At 38.4% G+C, this 25,469-nt stretch overlaps 1 protein-coding gene across 4 annotated transcripts in view; it reads left to right on the top strand.

Annotated features, from left to right (window-relative positions):
* Positions 1-25,469, top strand: part of NALCN (sodium leak channel, non-selective) — a 292,048-nt gene that overhangs the window by 28,564 nt on the left and 238,015 nt on the right. For all 4 annotated transcript variants that reach the window (XR_014237200.1, XM_082366066.1, XM_082366064.1 and 1 more), the window contains 5 exons: positions 771-917; positions 3,779-3,961; positions 12,637-12,720; positions 13,897-14,036; positions 14,125-14,253. Coding sequence is in view for 3 of the 4 variants with exons in the window: in XM_082366066.1 (XP_082222192.1) it covers positions 810-917; positions 3,779-3,961; positions 12,637-12,720; positions 13,897-14,036; positions 14,125-14,253 (644 nt within the window). In the remaining variant the exon portion in view is untranslated. The remainder of the gene's footprint in view (positions 1-770; positions 918-3,778; positions 3,962-12,636; positions 12,721-13,896; positions 14,037-14,124; positions 14,254-25,469) is intronic.

The raw sequence follows: 25,469 nt of genomic DNA, 5'->3' as shown, positions 1-25,469 counted from the left end.
TGTAGCTGCTGGATTGTGGCTGGTGGTAGCGATGGCTAAAGGGAGGTGACATGTATAGCAAGATGGGGATGACTCAGAATTGTGGAAATCTAAGTGGAAAGCAGGCATTTCTTCATACCCCTCTTCAGTATGCTTTGGGTTTACTTCAGAGTTGGTAGAAGAATTGATATAGTTACAAAATTCATAAAAGAAGAAAACGCTTGATTTAGAGTAGATTCTGCCCCATTCTCTCTGGCTCCCATCCACTATGGCAAGGACAAAATTGGGAGGTCAACTTGGGTCTGTCCTATTGTTGGAAATAAATGTCTGTGAGTGTCACATTAAATTAACCCCAGGGGAAAATTCTGAGAATGATCTGAGTAGTTTATCTGGACTGGTCAGCTGTGTTCTGGCACTGACCACCTTTAAGTGGAGACAGCTCTAGGTATATGAACATAAACCTCAAAAAATTTCCTATTCATATGTGAACCCTAAGAGGCAAAGCTATTTTACCCCGGTTAATCCAGACCCCAGTGGTCTCTAAAGTAGCACACAGAATGTTTTATGATGTGCACAAGACGATCTGTTGGGTTGAGAGAAAAAAAATTCAAGTTTTTTTTATTAACTTTTATCTCATCCTTTAAAAATTCCTAGCTGCATGTACTGATTATATACAGTATAATAGAACATGAGTGTAATTAACAAATGCCTAGGCATGCGTGGGAGACTGTTTTTGTGATTAGGGTAAGGATGGTTTAGGGCACTAACACCCTCTCCATTTCCGCTTCCAGACTGTGGTTTTGAACTTGCTCCCCAGAGCTAACTTCAGCATGCTCAAAAGGAAGCAGAGCTCCAGGGTGGAGGCCCAGCCGGTCACTGACTTTGGTCCTGATGAATCTCTGTCGGACAACGCAGACATACTCTGGATTAACAAGCCAGTAAGTTTCTTTTTGGAAGTGTGGAGAGGCCCACGCTGATATAAAGGGAATTGGATTCATTTAATTCAAAACTCATGTAGCTTTGGCTTTGAAATGTCTGAACTGCATAGAATGTGGATGAGTCTCGGAGTCTGCAGGTTGAGAACAATCCCGATGAAATAATGAGGTGCCGCTGTGAGTTATTCACAGAGGAAGGCAGGGGAGGTGGTCTGGGTCCCCCTCCTCCCCTCAGAGTCACGAAATGTGGAGTTAATACCACTTCTCACGTTGACCCAAAGCTGGAGACCGAGATGGGGAACCTGTTCGACCAGACTTCCTCTACTTAACCTTCTCATGATGCTGGAGTCTGAAGTTTGGAATTAAAGGTCTCCTTCTGAGTTGAGCACGGAAAGGTTAATGAGATAGTGGATAGTGTCTCTGAAGGACTTGGTCACCTTCTCTGCCTAATTAAGCTGATGGGAACTTGAGGGGATGCCTGGCTACACCAAGTGTCATTGTACACGAGACAGTGTAGCAGCCAGAGCTGGGGCGGAAGGCAGAGTCACAGGGCTGGGAAGCTCAGCTCTAGGATCCTGAGCGGTATAGACTCCTTTATCAAACCAGCAGCAGGGGCTGAAGTCAGGAAATGAACCGCTACTCTCGCAGTGCTTGCCTTTTCCTTGACCTTGACCATGATAAAGATGATCGGCCTTGGTCCCCCTGTCCTTTCCCGTCTAATTTGTCCTCAAGACTGCTTCTCGCCTGCTCACATTTCTTTCCACATTTCCGTGTCTGTTTACGTCACCCTTCTGCTTTACGATCATTGAAACATCCCTGTTACCTGCATCCCTGTGCAAATCAAAATGCGTTAGTATCACATGCAAAGCTCTTTATATGGTGGTTCTAACTTGCTCAGCAACTGCCCTTTCCTGCATCTGCACTCTGTTCACTTGTCGGTGGCTTCCTGCTCCTCCGAGATGTTCGGCCAGTTCACGTTGTTTCCTTTGCCCGGAGACCCTTTCCCAGCAGCTCAGATGAGTCACATCCCCCTCACCCATGAAGCCTGGCTCAGATGTGACCCCTGCCCCCATCCACTCTGAGTTTCCTCCTTTGACCCTTCCCCACCACAGATGGAATGAACCTCTTCTTTTTCCACTTATCCTACTTTATATGTAAGTAGAAATGATATTGTATATAAATATCTATGTTATGCGTATCAGACTGAAAGTAATGATGAGTCAAAACTGTGTTGTTTCCATTTGTGTGTCCTCAGAGCCCAGCATAAGTTCTGACACATAGTGGGTCTTCCATTCATGTTTAGAGAGTTTGAACGGAATAGACAATAAAGCAGTCGCTAACTTTTTCTTAGTATCCACCACATACAGAGCTTTCTGAGAACTTCTGAAGAAGGTAGTTTTATAGATGTAGGCGTGTAAACACTAACTAGAATGATTAATGCTTAATGAGAATTCATTCTTTAAATTCACGACAGTTTTGTTGTGGGAGAACCCATCTTTTGAAACTCTTTTGTAATTAGATCCTTTGTGTTGGAGGCCCAGATGGGGCTAAATTTACACACTGATGTTTATTGAAGCGCTTCCTAATTGCCATGAAAAGTACATCAACTTTTAAAGTTAATCATCAGTGACTTGTATGGTATGGAATTAGCAGCATTATGTCTTCATGCAAATCTTACAACTGTCAGATTAGTATTATAACCCACTCACCAGCCTACAGGGGTCTGAGTCTCCTCAAAGTTCTGACAATTTTTCTGTTTCTCATTGTGGGTGCTTGCTAGCTTGTGTAGCTGCAGAACCATCTACTATGAAACTAAAACATCTTCTTTCAGGGGGAGTATATTAAAGGATTAATGTGACTGCATATATATATACAGGACAATCAATAAATAACACATTGAAATTACGTTTAGGAATTGTGTACTAACTGATTAGATTAGCTAGTAATATTAATTGTGTAGGTTTAGCATGCAGATGCGTTAATATTTTTTCTCCTAGGTATTAGTTTTCATAATAAGATGTTATATGTGAGTAATTTTATGTCCTACACATGTATACACACACATTTATCTTTTTAATTCCTACTTCTTTAGGTTGGGGTTAAGGAAAGTCTTCAAACAGCACATGCACTGCCAGAATTGCACACAGACTTATTTTTTGGCATTTTAGGAGAGATATCTGGGCTAAATTTGTATAAAACATGTTCTCCAAAGTAAAGAGGAAAGTCCATTTATTATTAAGCTTTGAAAATATAGGATGAGAGCAGATTTTAAAACATATTTTTATACAAGGGTGTTACATATAAGATACAATAGAAAGAAAACCCTTCTTATGGAATATGTATCAATTTATTTTAAGAAGCATTTGAGGTCTACTAGGATAGGCCACTGTGCTAGATTCCAGGGAAGTTACAATAAATATGGTCCCCGTTTCTAGGTGCTCATAGTACCTAAAAAAGTATGAAAGTAATAGCACGTCACTTTTCTATCGATATATATTTTGATGGAATCAGAATCTCCCTATATTATGGCCTTATGCCCTGGTAAGTATCAGAGCCATTGGGGTAGCCTGACCTGGTTCACATCGAAGCTTTGGCTTTTATTAATGCAGGACCACAGACAAGCCCCTTAACCTTCCTTAGTGTTTTCATGTGGAAATTAGGCTGCTTTGAGAATTAAACGATGTAAAATATGTGAAAATATTTAGCACGTTACAAGTGTTTAACGTGTTAGTTTCCTTCTTCCTTTTCTCCCTACTGGTGAAATATTTCCATCTCGCTATTACGTTTTCCAAATAGCATGGTTCATAACACAAGTTTAGGATATTTCGTGGCGTCAAGGTAGTAACTCTGGACCATCTCTGCAGTGGGTTCATTCTCTGCTGCGCATCTGTGCCATCATCAGCGTCATTTCTGTCTGCATGAACACGCCCATGACCTTCGAACACTACCCTCCTCTGCAGTACGTGACCTTCACCCTGGACATTCTGTTGATGTTTCTCTACACGGCGGAGATGATAGCCAAAATGCACATCCGAGGGATTGTCAAGGTGAGTGTTTCCATGTTATTTAAGCTAAAAGCCAAAGTGCATTGAAAATCTAAATCAGTTTAATGCTTTCCCGTTAATTTCAGTCAGACAAAACGTCTGTTTATTTTTTCGATATTGAAGTCCTTTTAAAAAGGGTATAACTCCAGATGTTGGTGAAAATATAATACATTGAGAATAATTCAAAAGTGAAGTCAATTGTGTGAGGCACAAAGTCTTGGAATATCTGAGAAGGAGCCAGATGGCCCCACTGCTGACTTCGTGAAGGCCAGAGGAGGGTCTTTCATGCCACCTACGGGGTGAGCACGCCACCTAGCCCGAGGAGGCACCTGTTGATTCATGGAACGCAGAATAAACGTCATGTGATAAATTTTCAGTGCTGTGGTAATCAGCAGGATCTCATTCGCCTGAGGCATTCTGAAGATATTAAGAGGTAAAAAGAAAGGGCTTGAAATGGAAAGGAATTCCAGGACTGTGACACAAGGAATGGGTAACGTGAAATTGGCACCTTTGGGAGACAATAAATAAATAAATAAAAGGAAAAGGAGAAGAAAGAAAAAGAAAAGGAAGAAAATTTCTGTCCCGGGATATCTCTTCCTTCTGTAACCCTAACCTTCACAGAGGGTTTTTATTTATTTATATTTTAACCTTCATTAAAAATACGTAGATGATGCTGTCTCTAAAGTATTTCAAATTGTACTGTTTAGAGGGACAGTGGTATAATGAAACAGCAGAATGGGTGTTAGGGTCTGACAAATGACAGATTTGACTCAAATCCTAGCCTTTTCTTTTACTGGCTGTATCAGCATCTCAAGTGAGTTAATTTTGATGAAGAAGGGCCTTATTTTGTAGAAGGGTTTCAAGACTTTAACAAGATGATGCTTAAGATATAGTTATTGGGTCAATTTTTTTGCTTCTCTTTACAATAATTCATTGTGTGCTATCTTTAAAAGAGGGGGTTCACAGTCAATGCACTACTTTTTTCACTTTTAACTTTTTAAAAACTTTTTATTATGGAACTTTAAAAATTTACATGAAAGTAGAGATTATAGTTGTAATGAATCCCTGTAACTCAGCATCAACAGTTATCGGTATTTGCCCAGTTCTATTTCATTTTAAAGCAAATCTGAGAAATCAGATTATTTCAGAAACAACTTCTTATTCATTGCTGACTGACAAAATCTTTTTTTTTACATATTGCATCTAGCACAATTATCAATAATTCCTTAATGTAGGCTAATACCCCATCCATATTCATAATTCCCCAGGTGTCTAAAATATTTTCTTTTACAGTTAGCTTCTTTGAATCAGGACTCAAAGAAGCTGCACAAAGTGTATTTGTTATATTTTAAAATCTCATTTAAGTCTCTTTAAATCCTTTAGGTCTCAGCTCCACATGCCCCGCAAAAAAATTTTCCATGTCGTTGATCCATTGGGAAAGTGAGTCTTTTGCAGAATGTGCTACAGTCTAGGTTTGGTTAATTGCTTCCTGGTGGCTCTATTTAATAGTTTCTGTTTACTCCATATTCCCTGAACCTTTTTGACTGTTGACCAGTGATGCACACAGGTGTCTCTTTCACCACGTGGTCACCACAAAACAGGTTGTCAAACTTTTGGATATTTGCCAATCTGTTAGGTGGCAAATGGTAACTCAGTGTGGTTTTAATTTGCATCTCCGTTTGATGAGTGAGGTTGAACCTGATTCTATGTATATAAAAGCCATTTTCAAGTTGTCATTATTTTTCACTCAAATTTTGGGCACTTTCTGTGTGTTAGGAATATTAGCCCTTTATGATGTAAGTTGCAGTTATTTTTCCCCATTTGTCATTGTCTTTGGCTCTGCCTGTGGTTACTGGTACCACACACACTTCTTCCCGTCCCAGATCATGGGCAATCTTTCCATTCTATCAAGTCTGCTCCCACACCTTAAAGGACTGTTTTATAGTTTTCCTCATGTAGATTTTGCATGTTTTTTGTTATATTTATGCTCTGATTTTTTTTTTTTTTGCTCTTGGCGTGGGGTCTTATCTTTTATTATGTATTCTTACTTACTGTTGTTCTTTTAAATGAAGGCTGTTGATTTCTGTGTGTTAATATTATATCCTGCCACTTTACTAAATTAACTAAATTCGTGTATTGTTTATAGTAGTTTTTCCATTCATTCTTTTGTTATTTCCATATCACCATATCGTATACAAATAAAGACAGGTTTGCCTTTTTCTTTCCAATTCTTATGCCTCTAATTGCTGCCACTTATTTAATTGGGCCAGCTAATAATACCTACAAAATTTTAAATAGTTTTAGAGACAGTGCGCATCTCTGCTTAGTTCCTGGCTTTATTTAGAACACCTCTGATGTTTCCTAATTACGTAATCTGAAGGATTTGCGTTTGAAGTATGAATATTTTATCAAGTTAAGGGAATAAACATCAATTCCAACTTTCGAGAGTTGTACCTTGAATAGCTTTTAAATTCTGTTGAATGATGATTTTTCTCCTTAGCTCTTGTAATAGCGTGGATTTCCTAATAATTGAACTATCCTTACATTCCCAGAAAAAACTCAGCTGGGTCATGACACAGTTTTGTTCTGTTTTAATCGGTTATTTCATTATATTTGTTATTATTTTCCTTGTTTAAATTTTGTCTAATCTTTGTCAGGTTTTGATGTTAGATTTTCTCTGTGTATGTGTGTGTGTGCACTTATATGCTCTAAAATAATCTGAGTAATCTTGAAATTATTTTAACTTGGAAAGTTTGTTAGAAATCCCCTGTGAAACCATCTGATTCTAGTGCTTTTTTGATAGGACTCCCTCTTCTTTCTGTTTCTCCTAGGGAAATTGGTCTGTTTAGACTTGCTTGGTCTCTTGGGGGTCTGTCTGATGAAGTAAATTTTCTTATGAAATTATCCACTATTTAGTTTGTTTAATTTACTAACAGTATATGTTTATTATGCACTGATTTCCAGCTAAAATATCTGTACAGCTCTTTACCAAACAATCTGAAAACTTATTAAGAAAAGTGTAACCTGATGCTTAAAATAGAACACGATGCACACATATACTTTATTTGGGTTGGTAGACTCAAGTCCACGTCCCCGGAAAGGCTAATGGGAAGAGAGGGAAGAGGAGGTAGTGATACACTTAACGCTTATCGGTTGTTAAGTATTTAGATAAACGTTGCCAGCATAAGATTTAGCCCCCAAGAGCAGCGGCCCTGCACACACATCATACCTCCTTGCAGAATTCACGGACAACTTCAGTGTTTCCACTGGCACGTGTACACATTCGCTACAGTGGTTCTTCTAGTTACGTAGTGATTTGGGGGCAAGTATTTTAACAAATCTAAATAGCAAAGATTTGTATAGTGAGAATTCAGATAGTGAGAGATAGACCTTCAGTATTTTGTGAAAATGCTGTAATAATGGTCTGAAGCAGGTACAGGGGAAGGGGGCACAAAAAAATAGTGAAAAAAATCTGCTTGAAGATGTCAGAGAAGTCTTGAAGAAAGAGCAAGGTGAAGTGATGTCTTGAAGTGTGAGGAGGTGTAGTCTATGGCGGGGGTATTGGCGGAGGGAAGTAAAGGGTTTCACAGAGAGAGAAAAGCAGTGCTTTGAGACACACGGGCTGGGAACACCCTGGAGCCTTGGGGCACTCTGCGTAGTCAGAAGTAGCAGATGGGAAGCTCAGGGAGCAGCTGGAAAGGACCCTGTGAACGCAGCCCGGCTGCACCGTGGAGGGTCTTGCAGCCCTGCGAGGAGCTCAGGCTTCCTCCTGTGGTCAGTTACGATGCGTGGGGCGGGGCTTCCCTGGCGGCGCGGTGGTTGAGAGTCTGCCTGCCGGTGCAGGGGACACGGGTTCGAGCCCTGGTCTGGGAGGATCCCACATGCCGCGGAGCAACTGGGCCCGTGAGTCGCAACTACTGAGCCTGCGCGTCTGGAGCCTGTGCTCCGCAACAAGAGAGGCCGCGATAGTGAGAGGCCCACGCACCGCGATGAAGAGTGGCCCCCGCTCGCCGCAGCTAGAGAAAGCCCTCGCACAGAAACGAAGACCCAACACAGCCATAAAATAAAAAAAAAAAAAAAAAAAAAAAAGATGCGTGGGGCGTACGAATCTGAGCGTGACACCCTCTGATTTGTATTTGAGAAGCTCACTGTGGAGGTCACACGCCCCACGCGCGACAGCAGAGAGAGGAATTGAAGCACAGAGTCCTTCCGGCAGAAAATGTCCTTCAGAATTTTCATTAGAGGAGTTTATGTATTTAAAGGATTTCACATCTTTTATGACGTTCCCCAAAGCTGACTACATCTGCCAATTAATTCCCGCTGCCCAATAATTTGTTTCTAATTGCCTCCCCCACTAATTCTTGTCCCAGGAAGCGTTCTAGCTCACCAGATCCCTGCAGGCAAAAATAAAGCATTCGGGTGACACATGTTTGTGTTGGTGCAAAGCGTTGCAGGTAGTGCAGACTGTGAATTCTTCAGACAATTCTCAGTTGTCTGTTTTGCATCTGGCAATAGACCTGGCTAAAAGTAGCATGCATCCTCTGAGCACTGCTGAAGTAATAAATAATAATGCTAAGACACAGTGACAGATGGGCCCTGGGAACTCGGAACAATAAATCATGTGCTTATGAAACTACACCCGTGCATATTGTTCTGTAACTGCAAACTATATCCCTATAAATGTCTTCAGGTAAATGTGTTTGGTTTCTCTGCTTGTTAAATCCTTGCATGGCAATTTAAGGTCCTCTCTTATACTGTATAATTGATTGGCAGCCTCCAAGTGTTTATCTTTATAGAAATTGACGGACAGCTCTTGAATAACTCATCTCCTCAGGCACCAGCCTCCTGATTTCTGCCCATAACTCAAGTACTCTCTGCTCTCCCTTTCTTGTTGATGCAACAAACAAGTTAAAACCTTTCTTTCATATTGGAGGCATTAAAATTTCTCAGATACCACTGGGCCTTCGTGTGTGTTAGGTTCTGGTTACATTTTGGAAGCAGGGGAAAGGGACAATTTATTATTTACAAATATTGTAACTTGAACATTAATTCGGTAGGATTTTAAAAGGATCTGGACGTACTGACAAATTGAATCATAGCACCGTTTAACCAGTTATGGTGAAGAGTCTTTGAAAATACAAATTGAAAAAGAGGCAACTTGATGAATATGTCAGACACAAAATGCAATATGAGATTATGTTACGGAACCAAACTTGGGTCCCCTCACCCTCATGCAGTAAAGCCAATCTACTGACACTGTGTTGTGCTGAAGGAAAGTGCAGTGTTTATTGCAAGACCAAGCAAGGGGAATGGGTGACTAACACTCAAGGACCCAAATTCCCTGAAGGCTTTCAGGGAAGGAGCTTTAAAGGCAAGGTGAGGGTGAGGGTCAAGGAGTGCATGATCAGCTCATGGAGCTGGTGGTGAGGTGACTGCCTTCTGGTTCCAACCAGTCTGGGGTCTAGGTGCTGGTGGTCAGCATGCAGTTAACTTCTTCCACCTGATGGAGGTTTTAGTATCGGCAAAACACCTCAAGGATATGGGCTCAGAATAGTATCTATAGGCCTTGAAGAGGAATTAAAAGTCTTTGACTATGTTTTATGGCTAAATTATTATTTTGTCTTGTTTGCCTTTGTTTCTGTATTTTCTCACTTCTCTGATTAAACTTGCTCTTTGGAACTCTGGGAAGGCCTAGGAGGCTAGAGCTTTTCTACCAACAAGAGGTGGGGGACAGGGCAGGGTCCCACTTGGCTTCAATTATATTTCAAAGTGCCAGGTTTCAAAGTCCCTATTCTGTTTATTAAAAGGTATTTTACACTTATGGAGCCTTGGTGATTATCAATAATGATTGATATGATATCAATTTCAATTCATATTTATAATTCAATCATATCTGAAATTTCATTAAAATGCAAAAATTATATAAACCTTGACCTATTTGCATGGCACATAGTCTTTGCTGGTTCAAACTACACTAATCCAAGAAATACCCAAATGTTATCTCATCATTTCAACTGTGATCTTTCATGATTATGAAGGAAAAGAGTCTTAACTCTAAGGTATTGCCTTGAAAGGTACTCCATCTTTCTCTTTTTGCCACAAAGAATCATTTCTTTAAAGGAACAATTTTAGTAGCTTCAGTGAATGGATAGATGCATGGATGCATTCATGAAGCATATGCACTGACTTCTTACTGTCTGCATTGTAATCTACAGAGGCTCTAAGACATGGTTCCTGTGCTTATCTCATCGATCATTTAATATCTGCTGTATGTCGTACATGGTGCTAGGTGATGGGAGTGCCATCCGAAATAGTCTAGTAAGTTTCAAGATGCTACTAATCTTCAGAACAAACTCAAACATTTACAGTGGGGAATAGACCTTTTCTTAAGTGCAACACCAGAGAATACGTTTAGAGAAGATTTAAGTAGGAGACCCAAACTGCAGGGGCTAAAATATAAACTCATTAAACGACTGGATGGGGATTACAAAGGACTCTTCCGTAGGTTACACAGTATGAACCTTATTTATTTACATGAGCTGAGTTGCTGGTGGTAGCATGATGTGTGAGCAAAAGTGCTGATCAGAGTAGGCTGTGATCAGACCAAAGTCTGGAGGGAAAAGTTGGCACAGACTGCAGAGAATTTTTCAGGAAGATGGAACAGCATGAAGAACAATGGATGCTAAAGGGCAAAAGGTTAAAAGAAAAGATGGGAAAAATCTGAGTGTTATTGGCCTTTGTATCCCAGGTCACAATAACACAGCTTGTTAAAGGTTTTTATAAATAATGGACGACCCCTGGAAACAGGAACCAAAACATAATGTGTAAAACTTCTGCTCAGCGGATTATTTCACGTATTATACCAGACGAGTAAAAAGAAGCCAGTTTTAGTTGACCATTACGTGCCATCTAGTATGTGGTGGTTCTTTCTGGGGACAGCCAGATGCCACTGTGAATTTCTGGAACGTCTAAAGCAGAAAACATTCCAAGTAATGCAACTCAAATGACTTTGTAATTCAGAAATAGTTTTCTACATTATACAGTAGTAGATTTTGCTAAGCCAGTTTTCATAATATGAGGTCATTTGAAATTCAAATGTGTTTTTATGCTTTTGTTTTATTTGGGACCCTAAATGATTTAAAATAATCCTTTTATGTAGTTCAAACTATACTCCAGGTCAGCTTTGCAACATCAATTTCTTTAGCAGACAAATTTATGTAGTAAATAAAAAAAAAAAATTCAGCCAACTCTGTTACTGATAACTTTACATTGTGAATTTGTGAGGCCCCAATTTTTCAAATTTGACTTTATTTGCACCAACTGACAAAGTGATTTTTGTTAAAGCTAAAATTTTCAACTTTTAAAAAATTTAATATTGAAAATCTATTTAAAAAAATATAACACATGACCATTAGTCAAAAGACACATGTATGGATATTCTGTGAAAATTATGTCTATCTTCTGCCTTTGGCTCTTGCCACTCTGTTCCCCTCCCAGGGAAATACCACTATTTATCCTCACTTTTTATATTTTAAATAAACCTCAATATAATGAGAAGCTCTTACCCTGTATCTAATTGAACATAATTTGTTACTAAAGCAAATTATGAGCAACAATAGAGGTTAATTGTAGTAATACTACATGCAACATTTTTTAATGCAAAATAGGAATAAAATAGTAATACTGTTTGGGAAAAAATATTATATAAGCTCATTCTATTTGGGTGCCTGTGTACCCAATTATCTGTAATTATTCTCTTTCTTGCCTAATATTTACTTTTAATTGTTACTATTTTAAAATAGTTCTCTGCTGAGCCCCATAAAATTTCAGTTTTCATTTTTGGAATTTTTTACATTTTTAAGCAATCACAATTATGCCTAGTTCTTCAAATAAAGATCAAGTGATATTTTTCTCTTACTTTTTACTCAACATATAAGTAAAGAACACATTTGTTTAATAAAAGTCAATTTGAAAATATATAATTTTTCTGTGTAACACTTATCAACATAATGTACTGTATATTTACATTTTTAAAAAATTAACATTTAAAAAAATTTTATAAAATAATGCATTCTAATGTCAGAGTAGACTCACAAGTAAAAAATGAAAGTAGTATGTCTTCCTTATCTTTCTTTTACATTTAAAATCCCAATTAAGTCGATGTATGTTTATTTTGGAAATGAAGGCAAGTTTCTTCATCTTCACTTTTAATTCAATTCAACATGAATTCCTGGTTAATTTCCCGCTAGTGATGGTTGTTCCCAGAGATTTAAAATCCTTCACTGACCACTGTGTGCTCAGTGGTCAGTGAAGGACTAACCTTGGTTCTTATAGGAAGAGTTGGTTTTAGGACCTAAGCAGCCTATTAAGTAGGATGGCCTCTGGTTCCTTATGTGGTAGACTCTGTGTGGCTAAGAGAAAAAATAGTGATCTTTTACCTTTGCATGAATTTAAAATTTTACATGCAAAGTTCTGCAGTTATGGAGTGTTTTATAAATTACTTTCCTCATATATAATACCATTTAAAATGCTAAAAGTGTTCCTTTTGAAAGTCTGCTCAATTATGATACAAAAATTGTAGATAGCTTATGCTGAATTAACACTTGATTATTCCCTCCACAGATGTTTTTTGAAATTATTCATTTTGTCTGATAACACCATGTAAAATTTATTTTTAGGGGGATAGCTCCTATGTGAAAGATCGCTGGTGTGTTTTTGATGGATTTATGGTCTTTTGCCTTTGGGTTTCATTGGTGTTACAGGTAATTAAACACTTTTAAATTACAAGGGGGTATTTTCCAAAATGGGCATTATTTTACATTGAAAATCTAAATAGATATATTAAAGAGTATATATAAAATGTGATTGTGTAATTTCCTAAAACATTATTTTTTAAATGTTTATTGGTTTTAAAAAGCCTAACATTTAAATCATTGTCAGTCACATTTTTGAATTATTTCTCAATCAGAAATAAAAATTAGTACCATATGAGATTATTTCTTATTAAGCAGATGTTAGAAATATATTCATTGAAATAAATGAAAGAACATGGAGTGAGGTTTCTGTATTTGTAGAATAAAAATTTGAATTTAAAAATTAAAATTCCAGTCTTTTAGGTGACTGAATTCTCACTAAAAATAGCTAAAATAATATAAATACATTGGGATAAATATAGGTTAACATAAAATGCTGTATTGCTAATAGAAAACGCCTTACTATGAGAAATGGGGAACATAGATTAAAAAGACCTGAAGGACGGATTTTATTGAAAACCAGTAGAATTCATTCCCATGCATTCATTCAGGCTTGATTTTGCATTTAATTCAACTGAAGTTACTGTATTCTTCATTTAAAAAAAAATCAGAATAAAATAAATTCATAGTCTATCCTGCAAACTCATCATGGTGCTTATTGGTAAGCTGTCTTTATTTTTATAAAGCTCACCTCTCCAATAATTAATTTCATCCTGCATATTAAATGTGTTCTTTTCCATTTAATAACTATTGTATGATTGGCAAACATTTCCTAATTATCATCTTGCCTCTACTGGTAAATGGAATTCTTTTTCATCTTTTTCATAGTATTTTTAACCCTTTCGCCGTTACTTTGTGTTCTAGATACTCAAAAAGTTCCACCAAAGACCATTACTAGTGAGGAAGGCTTAGCATACTTATTCTGTATTCTTCGTTGGCGCTTATTTTTGTAATAAAAACTGTGCCTTGATGGATTATACAGGGAATGAACAAGATTAATAACACTTTCGTTAGTTTATGTTTCTCTTAAGAAAGCTATAGCTTCAAAATGTACTCCAAAGAAAGTTGATTTCGGTGGAAGATAATGCAGGGCCCAGGATGAACCTCTGATGCTGTCTGTATAGTCCTGACTACAAGCATTGCTAAGCGAAAGTCTGAATTGTTTGTTCACCTCTGAATTTGCAGGTATTTGAAATCGCTGATATAGTTGATCAGATGTCCCCTTGGGGCATGTTACGGATCCCACGGCCACTAATTATGATCCGGGCATTCCGGATTTATTTCCGATTTGAACTACCAAGGACCAGAATTACAAATATTTTAAAGTAAGCACTGCTTTTACGTAAGTTAAGGGGATAGGTTTATGATTTTGGGGGGTAAGTTTTACCTACTTTACCTATTTTTTCCCCCTAGGCGATCAGGAGAACAAATATGGAGTGTTTCCATTTTCCTCCTTTTCTTTCTACTTCTTTATGGAATTTTAGGAGTTCAGATGTTTGGGACATTTACCTATCACTGTGTAGTAAATGACACGAAACCAGGGTAAGTTTATCTACTAACTGCATTTTTAAAAAAATAGATCTTTGTTGGAGTATAATTGCTTCACAATACTGTGTTAGTTTCTGTTGTACGCCAAAGTGAATCAGCCATATGCGTACATATGTCCCCATATCCCCTCCCTCTTGAGCCTCCCTCCCATCCTCCCTATCCCACCCCTCTAGGTCATCACAAAGCACTGAGTTGATCTCTCTGTGCTGTGCTGCTGCTTCCCACTTTTATCTAGGTGATTCATAAGGACTTTCCTGCAGTTCTCATGAGAAAAACCTCTGTGTCTCAATTTTTAAAAAAGTATTTATGTGCCCTCTATGTTCTGTATTCTCTGCTTCTTCGAAATTGTTTTGTGCAAATGTTTAAGACAAATACTCAAGACAAGCCAGACTGAAAAATGTAACCCTGTGGGAAAGTAGATTCAGCGAATTCAAAGTGTACATTTAGAAAGTTTCCTGAGCGTGGGAACATAATACCATCAGGATATTTTCATATCTTATTTAGATAAGATGGGAATGGAAAATGGTATAACTACTTTGAAAAACAGTCGGGCAGTTTCTTAAAAATTAAACAGACATTTACCATATATCCCATTCATTTATTCCTGGGGCTTAAGCAAGAGAAATGAAAACTTATGTCCATACAAAGACTTATACCTAGACTTATGTATGCTTATACATACAAAGGCTTTATTTGTAATAGCCCACTTTGGTAACACCCCAAATTTCCATCAACAGGTAAATGGATTAACAAATTATGGTATATCCATGTAATGACTACTATTTAGCAATAAAAAAGTGTGAGATATTGATATACATAACATCTTGAGTCTCAAGATAATTACGTTGAGTAAATGAAGCTAGACGAAAAAGAGTACGTATTCTGTGATTCCATTTATATAAAATTCTAGAAATGCAAGCTTGTCTACGATGATATAAAGGAAATCACTGGTTGCCTGGGAATAAGGGTTAGGGTAGGAGAAAGAGATGACCCAGGGGCACTAGGAAACCTTTGGGATTAGTCAGTATGTTCATTTTCTTGAGTGTGGTTCTGTGCATATGTCAGAATTTATCAAGCTGTTCTTTTTAATATGTGCAATATATTGTATGTCATGTATACCTTACTACAACTGATTTTCATCATATGGTAAGGCAGTTTTCCCTGCACTATTTATTGTGTGTCGTTACTCACAGAATTTAATGCTACGTTTCTCATTTACTAATTCCCTGTCTATATTTGGGTCTGTACCTATAATCTCTATTGTGCCTGATGGACTTGCTTGACGATCCCTTCACCAATATCACACTCTGGAGCTCGTTTTAATTATAATATGTCTGTATGCATAGGGGTCCCATTTCCTGCTCCCAGACTCACATGGGCTTAGGACCCTGTCTTCTGCTTCTTGTAGGCATTGAAACCCAAGCTCTTGGCTACTGGGTACTTAGTCCCCACTGAGACCACCATTTAGTCAACTCATGTATTTCCCTTCCTCTAGTTTTTAGTTTCCTCTTACATGTTGCCGTTTTGGAATGTATTTTTCTTTCTTATAAGCCCAGATATGCATTTTTAAATGTTAGTGTTTATCCAACAGATCTAGCTGTTTGTAGTGGAAGGAGCTAAATTTAATGTAGTCCATCTTGCTAGAATTAGCACTCTGGCACTCACAGCTATTTTTTTCCCTATTTTCCTCATTACACTGTGAGGTCCGTAAGGACACATTTGGGAAAGGGTCGATAAGATTCATTTCCCTCTGGTCAGTACCTAGTATCCTCGCACAGAGTTAAGTACTTAGTAACTATTTATTGAAGGCATGGTTAATAGTGTGTTATATTTAGACAGATAATAACAATTTTATGACAAATTGATAAAGAGGAGGAAATAAAAAAATAACAGAGGAAGAAAAACAAGTTGCTAAAAGTGACAAAGGAGAAATTGTTAAAAAATAGAAAAGCAATGTTAAAAGCAGAGGAAAGCAGTGAATTAGTACAAACACAGGATAGGAAAGTTGAAGGAAGTGGTGAGTAAGGGAGTTGACTTGTGTGGGTGAGGGAAGAAATGCATGGAAGGAAACCTGTAGGTAGTTTTTTTTTTGAAATGTATGTGGGCTGTAGAATATGTCTAGATTGTTCCATGAATGAATATGAGGGTGGAAAAATATTGTGTGGGCAGGAGACAATAGACGTAGAAGTGAAGAAAAGAGAAAGCTTCTGGGTAAGGAAGCAGCTATGTTCTAACCGCAGTGAGTTTAGGAGGCTGGTTTAAAGTTCCCATTTTATTAAAAACCAAGTTGAAAGGCAAGAATTCTCAAACTTGTTAACCCAGCTAGGAGATCAGGCATCATGCTGCAAACTTAACTTTGACACAGAAAATATAATACAAATAGGACAGACAGGTATGAGTATCATCTGAACTCATGGCCTTTGAATCATTCAGTAAGTCCTCTTAGCCAGCTCCGTGCTGTACTCTGTTCTCAAAAATGAGTGTCTGAAAAAAATGTTAAAAGACCTCTCATATTCTATTAGCTCCAGCTCATTACGTTATCCTAAAAAAAAAAAGGAGTGCACTGGGAAGAATTTCATACGTGCTGGCAGACTTTTCAGTTACTCGAGACATAGCAGTTACAGGGAGATGTCTGCATTTTCTCTTTCTTATATTTGTAAAATCTGCCCAATGGCTATGTACACACACATGGATTTTGCCTTCTCTTTATGTGATTCTTAATTTACTGTTTGAGAAGAAAATACATAATTGGCCACATGGTTTTATGAGCAGTGTTACTGATGAAAACAATTTTCATAAGTTTGATGACTTATTTCAAGGACCAATCATTTCCACCATTTTTCTTTTATATTTTCAGTTCAGTGTTAACTGAGTTTTAAAGTCTCGCTCATTAGCAGAAAAACTGTCAATACAGTTTTACCGTTAGTTCCGGCCCAGACATTAATTTGCTTTCTTTTTAGAGACTCAAACAGTGTCCGAAGTCAGAATGAAACACATAAAAATCCCAATTTAAAAGAATTTCCAACTTTTTTCTTTCCTTTTGTTGCTTCTTAACTAGGAATTTCTCATAAACATCTCTGAGTCAGATATTAAGCTTTGGTATGATGGTTGTGTTTCCAGAGATCAGTGTTGCCGGTTGCTGTCATGACCTCATTTCTCTTAATCATCGTCCTTTAACAATTGTTCCAACCTCTGCTTAATTTGCACGCACTGTAGCCTAATAACGGGACAGCTTTCAGGCAGAGATGCACCTGTTCAGAAACCTGTATGTCCCAGGTTTCACGGCTGACCTCCAGAACTGATTACGTTTAATCTGTGAAGCAAACAGGATAAATAAGGAAGGGATTCAATACATGGAGTTTTGCTTTTGAATGGAGCTGATTTCTTACAAAGCGGATAGAAGGGCATCTCAGCTGTGTCCTCTGTAGCATTACTAGTAAAGCTTTAGCTTCTTCTCTGGTAATGAATCGTGGCTTAAGACAATTATGGAACAAGTAATGGGATTTGACTAAGCAAGGCAGTTCATATCCTAAAGAGAGCTGAGAAGCGCAGTGGACTGTGGCAGAAACAGGTGTTGCAAAATGCCAAACGTGATGGCAGAAATCTCCCTGAAGCTAAAAGAGGAACATGTAAAAAGGAGCTGGTAGGTGAAATAGAAAAGATGAAGATTTACCTGACACCTTATTATCATCATTCCTGAGAAAGGAGAGAAATTTATTCATAGCTTAGTATCAAATAATGACATCTCATCCCCAAGATTGAGATAATTAGAAAAGCTTTAAGGTAACGAAATGTAAATGTTAAGTTCATAAAAGTTTACTATGTGGAGAGAAGATTCAACCACGAGTTCGGGTGAATATTTGTAATGACTGGACCATCAGCTTTAAGACCCAGAGGTAGGGGACCACATGTCACAGGCACCCAGGACAATCCTGGTGTATCCCTGTTGCTGCAGAGTAATTACTAATAACTTCCTTTGTGATCTCAGGAGAGTCTCAGTATGGACAATACATTTTATGGTTACCCCACCCAACGGCAGTTTTTAGGACTTTGTGGTATTTTATAAAATATCACTAAGACTTAGACCAGAGACAATATAAAGCTGGATTTGGGGCAGTTTTCTATTGCTGGTCCAAATAAAAATTTTTTAAGTTTTCCCTTTAGGGTACTTATAAAATAAATGAGTGATTGTCTTATAAATTCTCTGCACAACATAATGAGGTTTTTTAAAACTGGAAAGGTCAGAAGAATTAAATATAGAAACATGGGACTTAGAATATTAATTTTTAATTTCCATGGACTTATCAAGAGAGGATTTTGTAGAATATGTAAAATCATAAGTGTCTCAAATTCATGCAAAGGTCTGTGAAGTCTTCTTGATTTATATTTAAACTTCTTTTGAAAAGATGAAAAAAGACTACTCTATTTAACTTACAGGGTTCAGGCTGAGATATCTGCCAAGTGGGAGATATAAGAACAAGTTTGGATATTGGAAACATTTTCTTTAATATTTAAGAAATGAAAGTACTCTGATGATATATGTAGATTTCTAAATAAATTAATAGCAATGATTGTGGAGCACCTATTATGTCTCAGATATTTTGCTTGTAACTACCTTTTAGAACAATCTGAGGGGATTATTTCCCCCATTTTGCAGATGAAGACGCAGCCTCAAAGAGGTTAAATAATGTGTCCACATGGTAAACGAGAGAGCTGGGATTTGAACCCCCAGCCCATGCTTGTGCCGCCATTTAACCAGCCTCTGCGATATTATAATCCCACATTCATAAACCTATTTCATATACAGATCCACATCCATATACATAAACTCTTCATAATATATGTCGTAGAGAAAATTAAAACCATATTATACCTGGTTTCTATCTCTATGTTGATGTTATATTCCAGGGGGTTCAGTCTCATCTGAATCTGTAAAATAGTGATATGCAATATATTTGTATTACTCCATATATATCTTTTAAATTTGTTGTGCACGTGCATCTCAAAGATGCAGACCACTTGAGCCACCAGTTAGATTAACCTTTCATATGATGATAATGTTTTAAAATTAAATATAGGAAAATATTTGAGGGAGTTCCTTGGTGGCCTACTGGTTAGGATTCTGGGCTTTCACTGCCATGGCCCAGGTTCAATCCCTGGTCAGGGAACTGAGATCCCGCAAGCTGTGTGGCGTGGCCAAAAAAGAAAAAAGAAAATATTTGAGAATAAACTAAACTCCCATATGAAAAATTAATACATGTGTGATTTTCACCAAAAGCGCAAAAGCATTCGTGAGAGTCTTCGGGATAAAAAAAGAAAATCCTACAGTTTGAAAAGGGTCTAAAAGAAATTGAGTAATTTATTTTGGTCAGTTACACTATAGCACTTCTTTTGATCTTATGTTTACTTCCCCAAAAGAGGATAATGTAATAATATAGATTTTATTATTAATATGATTAATAATATATTTATTATATATTATAATCATATGCAATACTAATTTATAATTATTATATTGTAATTAATATGTTAATAATTATATTAGCTAGTTAATATAATTATTAATATATAAGACTCCTCTTTATTGTTAGTGGAAATAACCTTCATTGAACAACTGATATCTGTTATTTTCTCATTTAATACTCGTAACAATCTGGTAAGTTGTGTTCTACTTTTACACTGTCTATTACAGAGAAGGAAATTGAAGCTCAATTTCTTTAAAGAAGATGTCTAAGATGAAACAGCTTGGAAGTGCCAGAAACAAGGTTTAAAACCAGATCTCCTTGACACTGATTTCTGTGCTTTTAAATATTTACTGTAATTCGGTCAATATGTGAGGTGATCTTCAGCATGTGTGTCTCCAGAGTATTTGAGTAAAACCTTTAATTCTTCTTCGGTTATGAGAAGTGTATGCTTAGGAGACAAGTTCTGAACGGGCCGTATGAGTAAGTGGTTAAGGCTGCCTGTTTGAGGGCTGAGTTCTGAGATGATGCACTGCCGCTTCGGAACATAGCGCGTGAACATGAAATGAAGAGCCTGCCAATCCAGGCCCTGGCAAAGAGTGTCGACTGTAGTTGCCTTCGTAGACATCATATGTAGTATCATTGTGATGTCTCGAGTTCAGGCAGACCAGCCTGCTTTTCCCCGGCATAGAAGCCGCACCAGCATGCCATGACTATAGCAGAACAAGCAGTCCATTTCGGGAATTCATTTCTAGGGTTAGATCTCTTAAGCAGAGAAAATCACCTGGGGAACTTTGTGAAAATAGGGACTACAGGCTGCATCCACGGATTTGTATTTATAGGCAGGGCTGAAATTGCCAGACTGGCCGGATTAGAAATCAGGGACTTAAAACCCTAGTTTTGCATTAAAATTCCCGAAGATACGTTATAGACTAGAACACAATTTGCATGGCTTTTTAAAAGATAAATCACGTGTCTTCAAAGAAATGCTAAGCTTTTAGCTGCTAGAGCTCCACCGGGGGGTGATTTGAGTTTCCTCTTCCCTTAAGGCTGTTTCCCCAGAAATGTCTAAGAAGCAACAGACGTAATTAGAGCTTCCTGTCATTCTCACAAAGAAGCAGGTTGTCCATGTGTTCTGGGAATTCTAGGGCAGTCCTCTCAATTTTATTCATTCAGTGACTCTCATGTTTTTAGGTCTAGCGATTGCATTGTCAAGTGCACCTTGTGGTCAAGCGCATCTGGGGACAGGGGCTTTGGCATTTCCTAAATCCTTGCCTGGCCTTCACGTTTCAGGTAGCTACATGTTCTTACCTTTGTGGAGCCCTTAGCATCCTTTGACCATCCCAAAAGGGTGGAAGCCTACAGAGTGAAAAAAAAGGCTGTTCTCCAACCATGTAACTCGGCCAAGCCACAGCCAGTAAACGTAAATACAGTTTGAGCTCCTAATATGAATGAAGTACTTTATATTCCTAACTGCTAACTCATAACGTGATCTCATAGATTGGGTATTATGATCCTTGTGAGAGAGAATAGGAAATAGCTCCTTGCCACATACTCACTAATTGGCAAAATCACCAGCTGAAGTCCTGTAATCTTGGCCTCAGATTGTGGGGACCACTAGCCATCATGTCACCTGACTGCTTACAGATATCTTCTCACTCTGATCTCCTAGTTCCTTAGGCAAAGGGCGGAGAGTTACTGCTTGAGTAGCTCTTGGCCCAGGTTCTAGGGTAGTAGACTTTGTCTTATAACCTCAAAGCAGTTTTCACATTTCCAGTTTGGAGCTGATCACTGAATTTGCTGTGTCCTGATACTTTGCCTTTCTAATACTCTTTTTGAAGACATTCATGTACCTCTCACTGCCTGACCCTGGTTCAGATGCTAGTCTCCTGGCCCTTGTCACATCTTTTTGTCCCTTATCCATATTGGCAAAGTAGTGAGAGATACAGATAAGGAAGTAAACTTGGGGAAAATATATAATTTAAAAGCTATTCAGAGATAACAAGGTAAGATGACTATTTTTAAAAAATTTAAATAAAATAACATATTGTCATTTAAATTTCATGTGATGTTTGAAAAACTATTTAATTTTACCATTTTGGTGCACGATGGATTCAGTGCTTTATGGCTTTGCCTATCTAGCCATTCAGGAAAGGATGAAAGAATGGAAAAATCATATAAAAATACTCTCAGTTTAACAGTAAGGAGAAATTTATTTCCTAATTTCTTAGAAAAAGTGCCAGATTCACTTGTTTATAAAAAGAGGTGTGATGTCAATATTATTTCCTGCCAAAGACTAGTCATCTTGTTTTGCAGTCCCTCTAAAAGTCCAGACAGAGCAATACAAAGTTTTCAAATATCAGTAACTAGTTTCATCTCTGCAAATTCCAGGGTGGGATTCGTTTTCCAAAGCATCCAGCAATAGAATTAGCCAGGCCAGTTTATAGGAGTTTTTAATTAATCCTGAAAGAGGAGGCCAAATAGAGGTGAAAACAAAGCCTAGTGATTCTGTGGAACAAATCTGAAAGGCAGGTAACAGCCAGAGCACGTTTGCTGTCAGCACGTGCAATGAGAGAGGCAACCTCTAAATGCAGGGCTGAGCTTTTAGCAAGAGAATGAACCTTGTTTTCGTGTCTGCCACTAGGAGTGAGGCAAGCAACGACCTAAGCCATGTTCACTATTCTCCCAGCGTAAAGATGGTGTGTGTATTGACCCCATGGGTTTAACTGGAAGTGTGTTCTTCTATTTATGACTTCTTCCTAGAACGTACACTAGAAATGGAAAAGAAACCTTCTTGATGCAATAAGTTACAAAACGCTCTTCAGGTGTGTAGTGTTGTCTGTGGCATGCGGGTTTGTTGTGCTGTGTACTTCCTTCTTTGCATCTTTGACAGTTTCCTTACAGAACGCAAACTTCAGAAGTATGTTGTAGCTTGGCCTCTGGGAATGTCTTTTACAACAAATGGATAAGATTTGGCTATCGAGAAGTCATCATCTTGTTTAACTTCATTTCTTCCAGGGGAAAAAAGTAAGAAAAATGTCAACAAAATTGCTATCTATAAGTTCACGTTAAGAGTATATTTTGTGAAAATTTTGCAACTAACTTAAGTTATAACCTCTTTTGTTAGTGTTTTTTTCTTTTTTCTTTTTTTTTTTTTTTTACTCTTTGGGCTTTTCTCTCAAATGAGGGACACCAGTACTCACCACTCACCATCCACAGTCATATGTGATGTTTCCACTTTGTGCTCCTGTAACACCATGAGCATATAGATAGCTCTTACCTATTCATCGTGTTCTACTCCAGCCATTACTTTTCTGTTCTCTCTCTCACACTAGGCAGTAAAGTCCCCGAGTTGGAAGTACCTTCTCAGTCGTCTCCATTCCTAGCATGTTATGGGGCATAGAAGAGACCTGCCAAAAATAATTATTTTGAATGAATAAAAAGACAAATGAAATCAAGTGGCCCCACTAAGAATATGAGAAAGACGATTTCTGAAAAGGGGCTAAATAATAATAAGCACAGTTATGTTTGTAGGTGGCAGTAATGACAGAAGGCCAACACCTAATGTGGTGCCACCAGCAGTGACAGGAGTTTGCTATCAGTAGAAAACGACATTGTGAGTAATGAACGTGAAGCCTTGAGATACTGCAGTGGTGTTGTAGAGCCTTGCGGAGGGGTGAGAACAGAGCACAGTGGGGCACGTGATTTCTCTCTTATCATTGACCTTTTCCTTCATATGAAAGTGGGATGCGGTCCTTCTGGGAACTGTTTTTTAAATAGCTGAAAAGTTTCACGTATTACAGATGAGGAAACTGAGGCTCAGACGGTTAAAGTGAATGGTCCGAGGTCATTAAGCTGGTGCATCACTGGACTGAGATCGTAATGCTGTGCACCAGGATACAGCTGAGTGCTCTGGACCATCAGGAATGATGGTTGATTAACTTAAAACCATAAAACTGTAGAAGTGTTGCCTGTGGCCGTAAACGGTCTTTGCGACAAGTTCAGAGCACATTTTCTTAGATCTCAAACTCCCGCTTACTGTTATTTGCAAACAGGATTTTTTGTTAAGAATTAAAAAAAAAACATATGCCAGGCAGAAAATGAAAGCCTTTTGAAAAACAACCACTCTGAGGGATGATTCCAGTACTCTTTTTGACACATGGAACAACTATAGCCAGAAATTTAAAATATTGAACATCCGGGCTTCCATGGTGACACAGTGGTTAAGCATCCGCCTGCCAACGTAGGAGACACAGGTTCGAGCCCTGGTCCGGGAAGATCCCACATGCCGCGGAGCAACTAAGCCCATGCGCCACAACTACTGAGCCTGCGCTCTGGAGCCCGCGAGCCACAACTACTGAGCCCATGTGCCACAACTACTGAGCCCGCGTGCCACAACTAGTGGCACGCCTAGAGCCTGTGCTCCACAACAAGAGAAGGCACCACAATGAGAAGCCCGCACACTGCAACGAAGAGTAGCCCCCTCTCGCCGCAACTAGAGAAAGCCCATGCACAGCAGCAAAGACCCAACACAGCCAAAAATAAATAAATTAATTTATAAAAAAAAAAAATTGAATCCATGCCAATTTTTAGATATCACACTAAAATTTTGCGTAAAAACAACAGGAGCCAATTATTGAAGAGTCTCCTCTGTAGTTACTTTATAGATAAACATAAATAAACAAATAAATAAATTTGTCATAGATTTAAATAATGATGGAAAGAATGACACATTTGTTAATGTATTCAAAGATAATTATTAAGCTTCTACTATGTATTAGTCAGAGTTCTTCAGAGAAATAGAGCCAGTGGGGTGTATACATATATAGAGAAAAAGAGATTTATTTAAGCAATTGTCTCATGTGATTGTGGGGACCAGCAAGACAAAAATCTTCAGAGCAGGCCAGCAAGCTGGAAATTCCAGCAGGAGTCGATATTGAAGTCCTGAGTCCAAAGGCAGCCTGGAGACAAAATTCTTTCCTCTTTGGAGACTTCTCTCTTAAGGCCTTCCACTAATAGGATGAGGCCCACCCACATTATAGAGGGTCTTCTGCTTTACTTAAAGTCTACAGATTTAAATGTTAATCACATCTAAAAAACACTTTCATGGCAACATCTAGACTGATGTGGACCAAAGATCTGGGCAACACAGTCTATCCAAGGTCATAAATAAATTCAGCCATCACAGACTATGTGTCAGGAGCTATATGAAATTGAAAGTTACACTGGGCAACAGTCGAGTTGGGAAGAAGCCAATGAAGAGTTGACCACACAAACATGAGTGACACGGGTCCCAAGTGCCAGAAATGAAAAGTGTGGGTGCTTTGAGAGCTCCTAATAGGGAAACCTAACCCAGTCTGAGTGACTTAGGGTGGCTCCCCTGAGAAGGTGACATTCAGGCTGGACCCTGAAGGCTAAAAAATGGGGCTAACCAAGCAAAGATGGGAGGAGAGATTTCCAAGCAGAGGAGAAGGTTCTGCAGTAGATGGAGCTCCCGGAGAGCTGGGGGAAGACAAACGTGGTTGGATGCTAGGACACTCGGAGGGGCCGGAGCCAGCTCCTTCACGGTCTTGTAGATCATATTAAAGATTTGTTACTGACCGACACAACGTAGGACAGTGATGATGAAAAGCCTCTCTACATGCTCTGTGGCGAATGGATAGGAAGGGCTGAGAGAGGCTGCAGAATGACCAGTTAGGAGGCTGGATTCTGGTGCAGGTAGAGGTGGACGTGGAGAGTTGAATGAAC

This window comes from Balaenoptera borealis (genome assembly GCF_965194805.1).
Source record: "Balaenoptera borealis genome assembly, chromosome: 18".
NCBI classification, from domain to species: Eukaryota; Metazoa; Chordata; class Mammalia; order Artiodactyla; family Balaenopteridae; genus Balaenoptera; species Balaenoptera borealis.
This window is presented reverse-complemented; position numbering and strand designations above follow the sequence as displayed.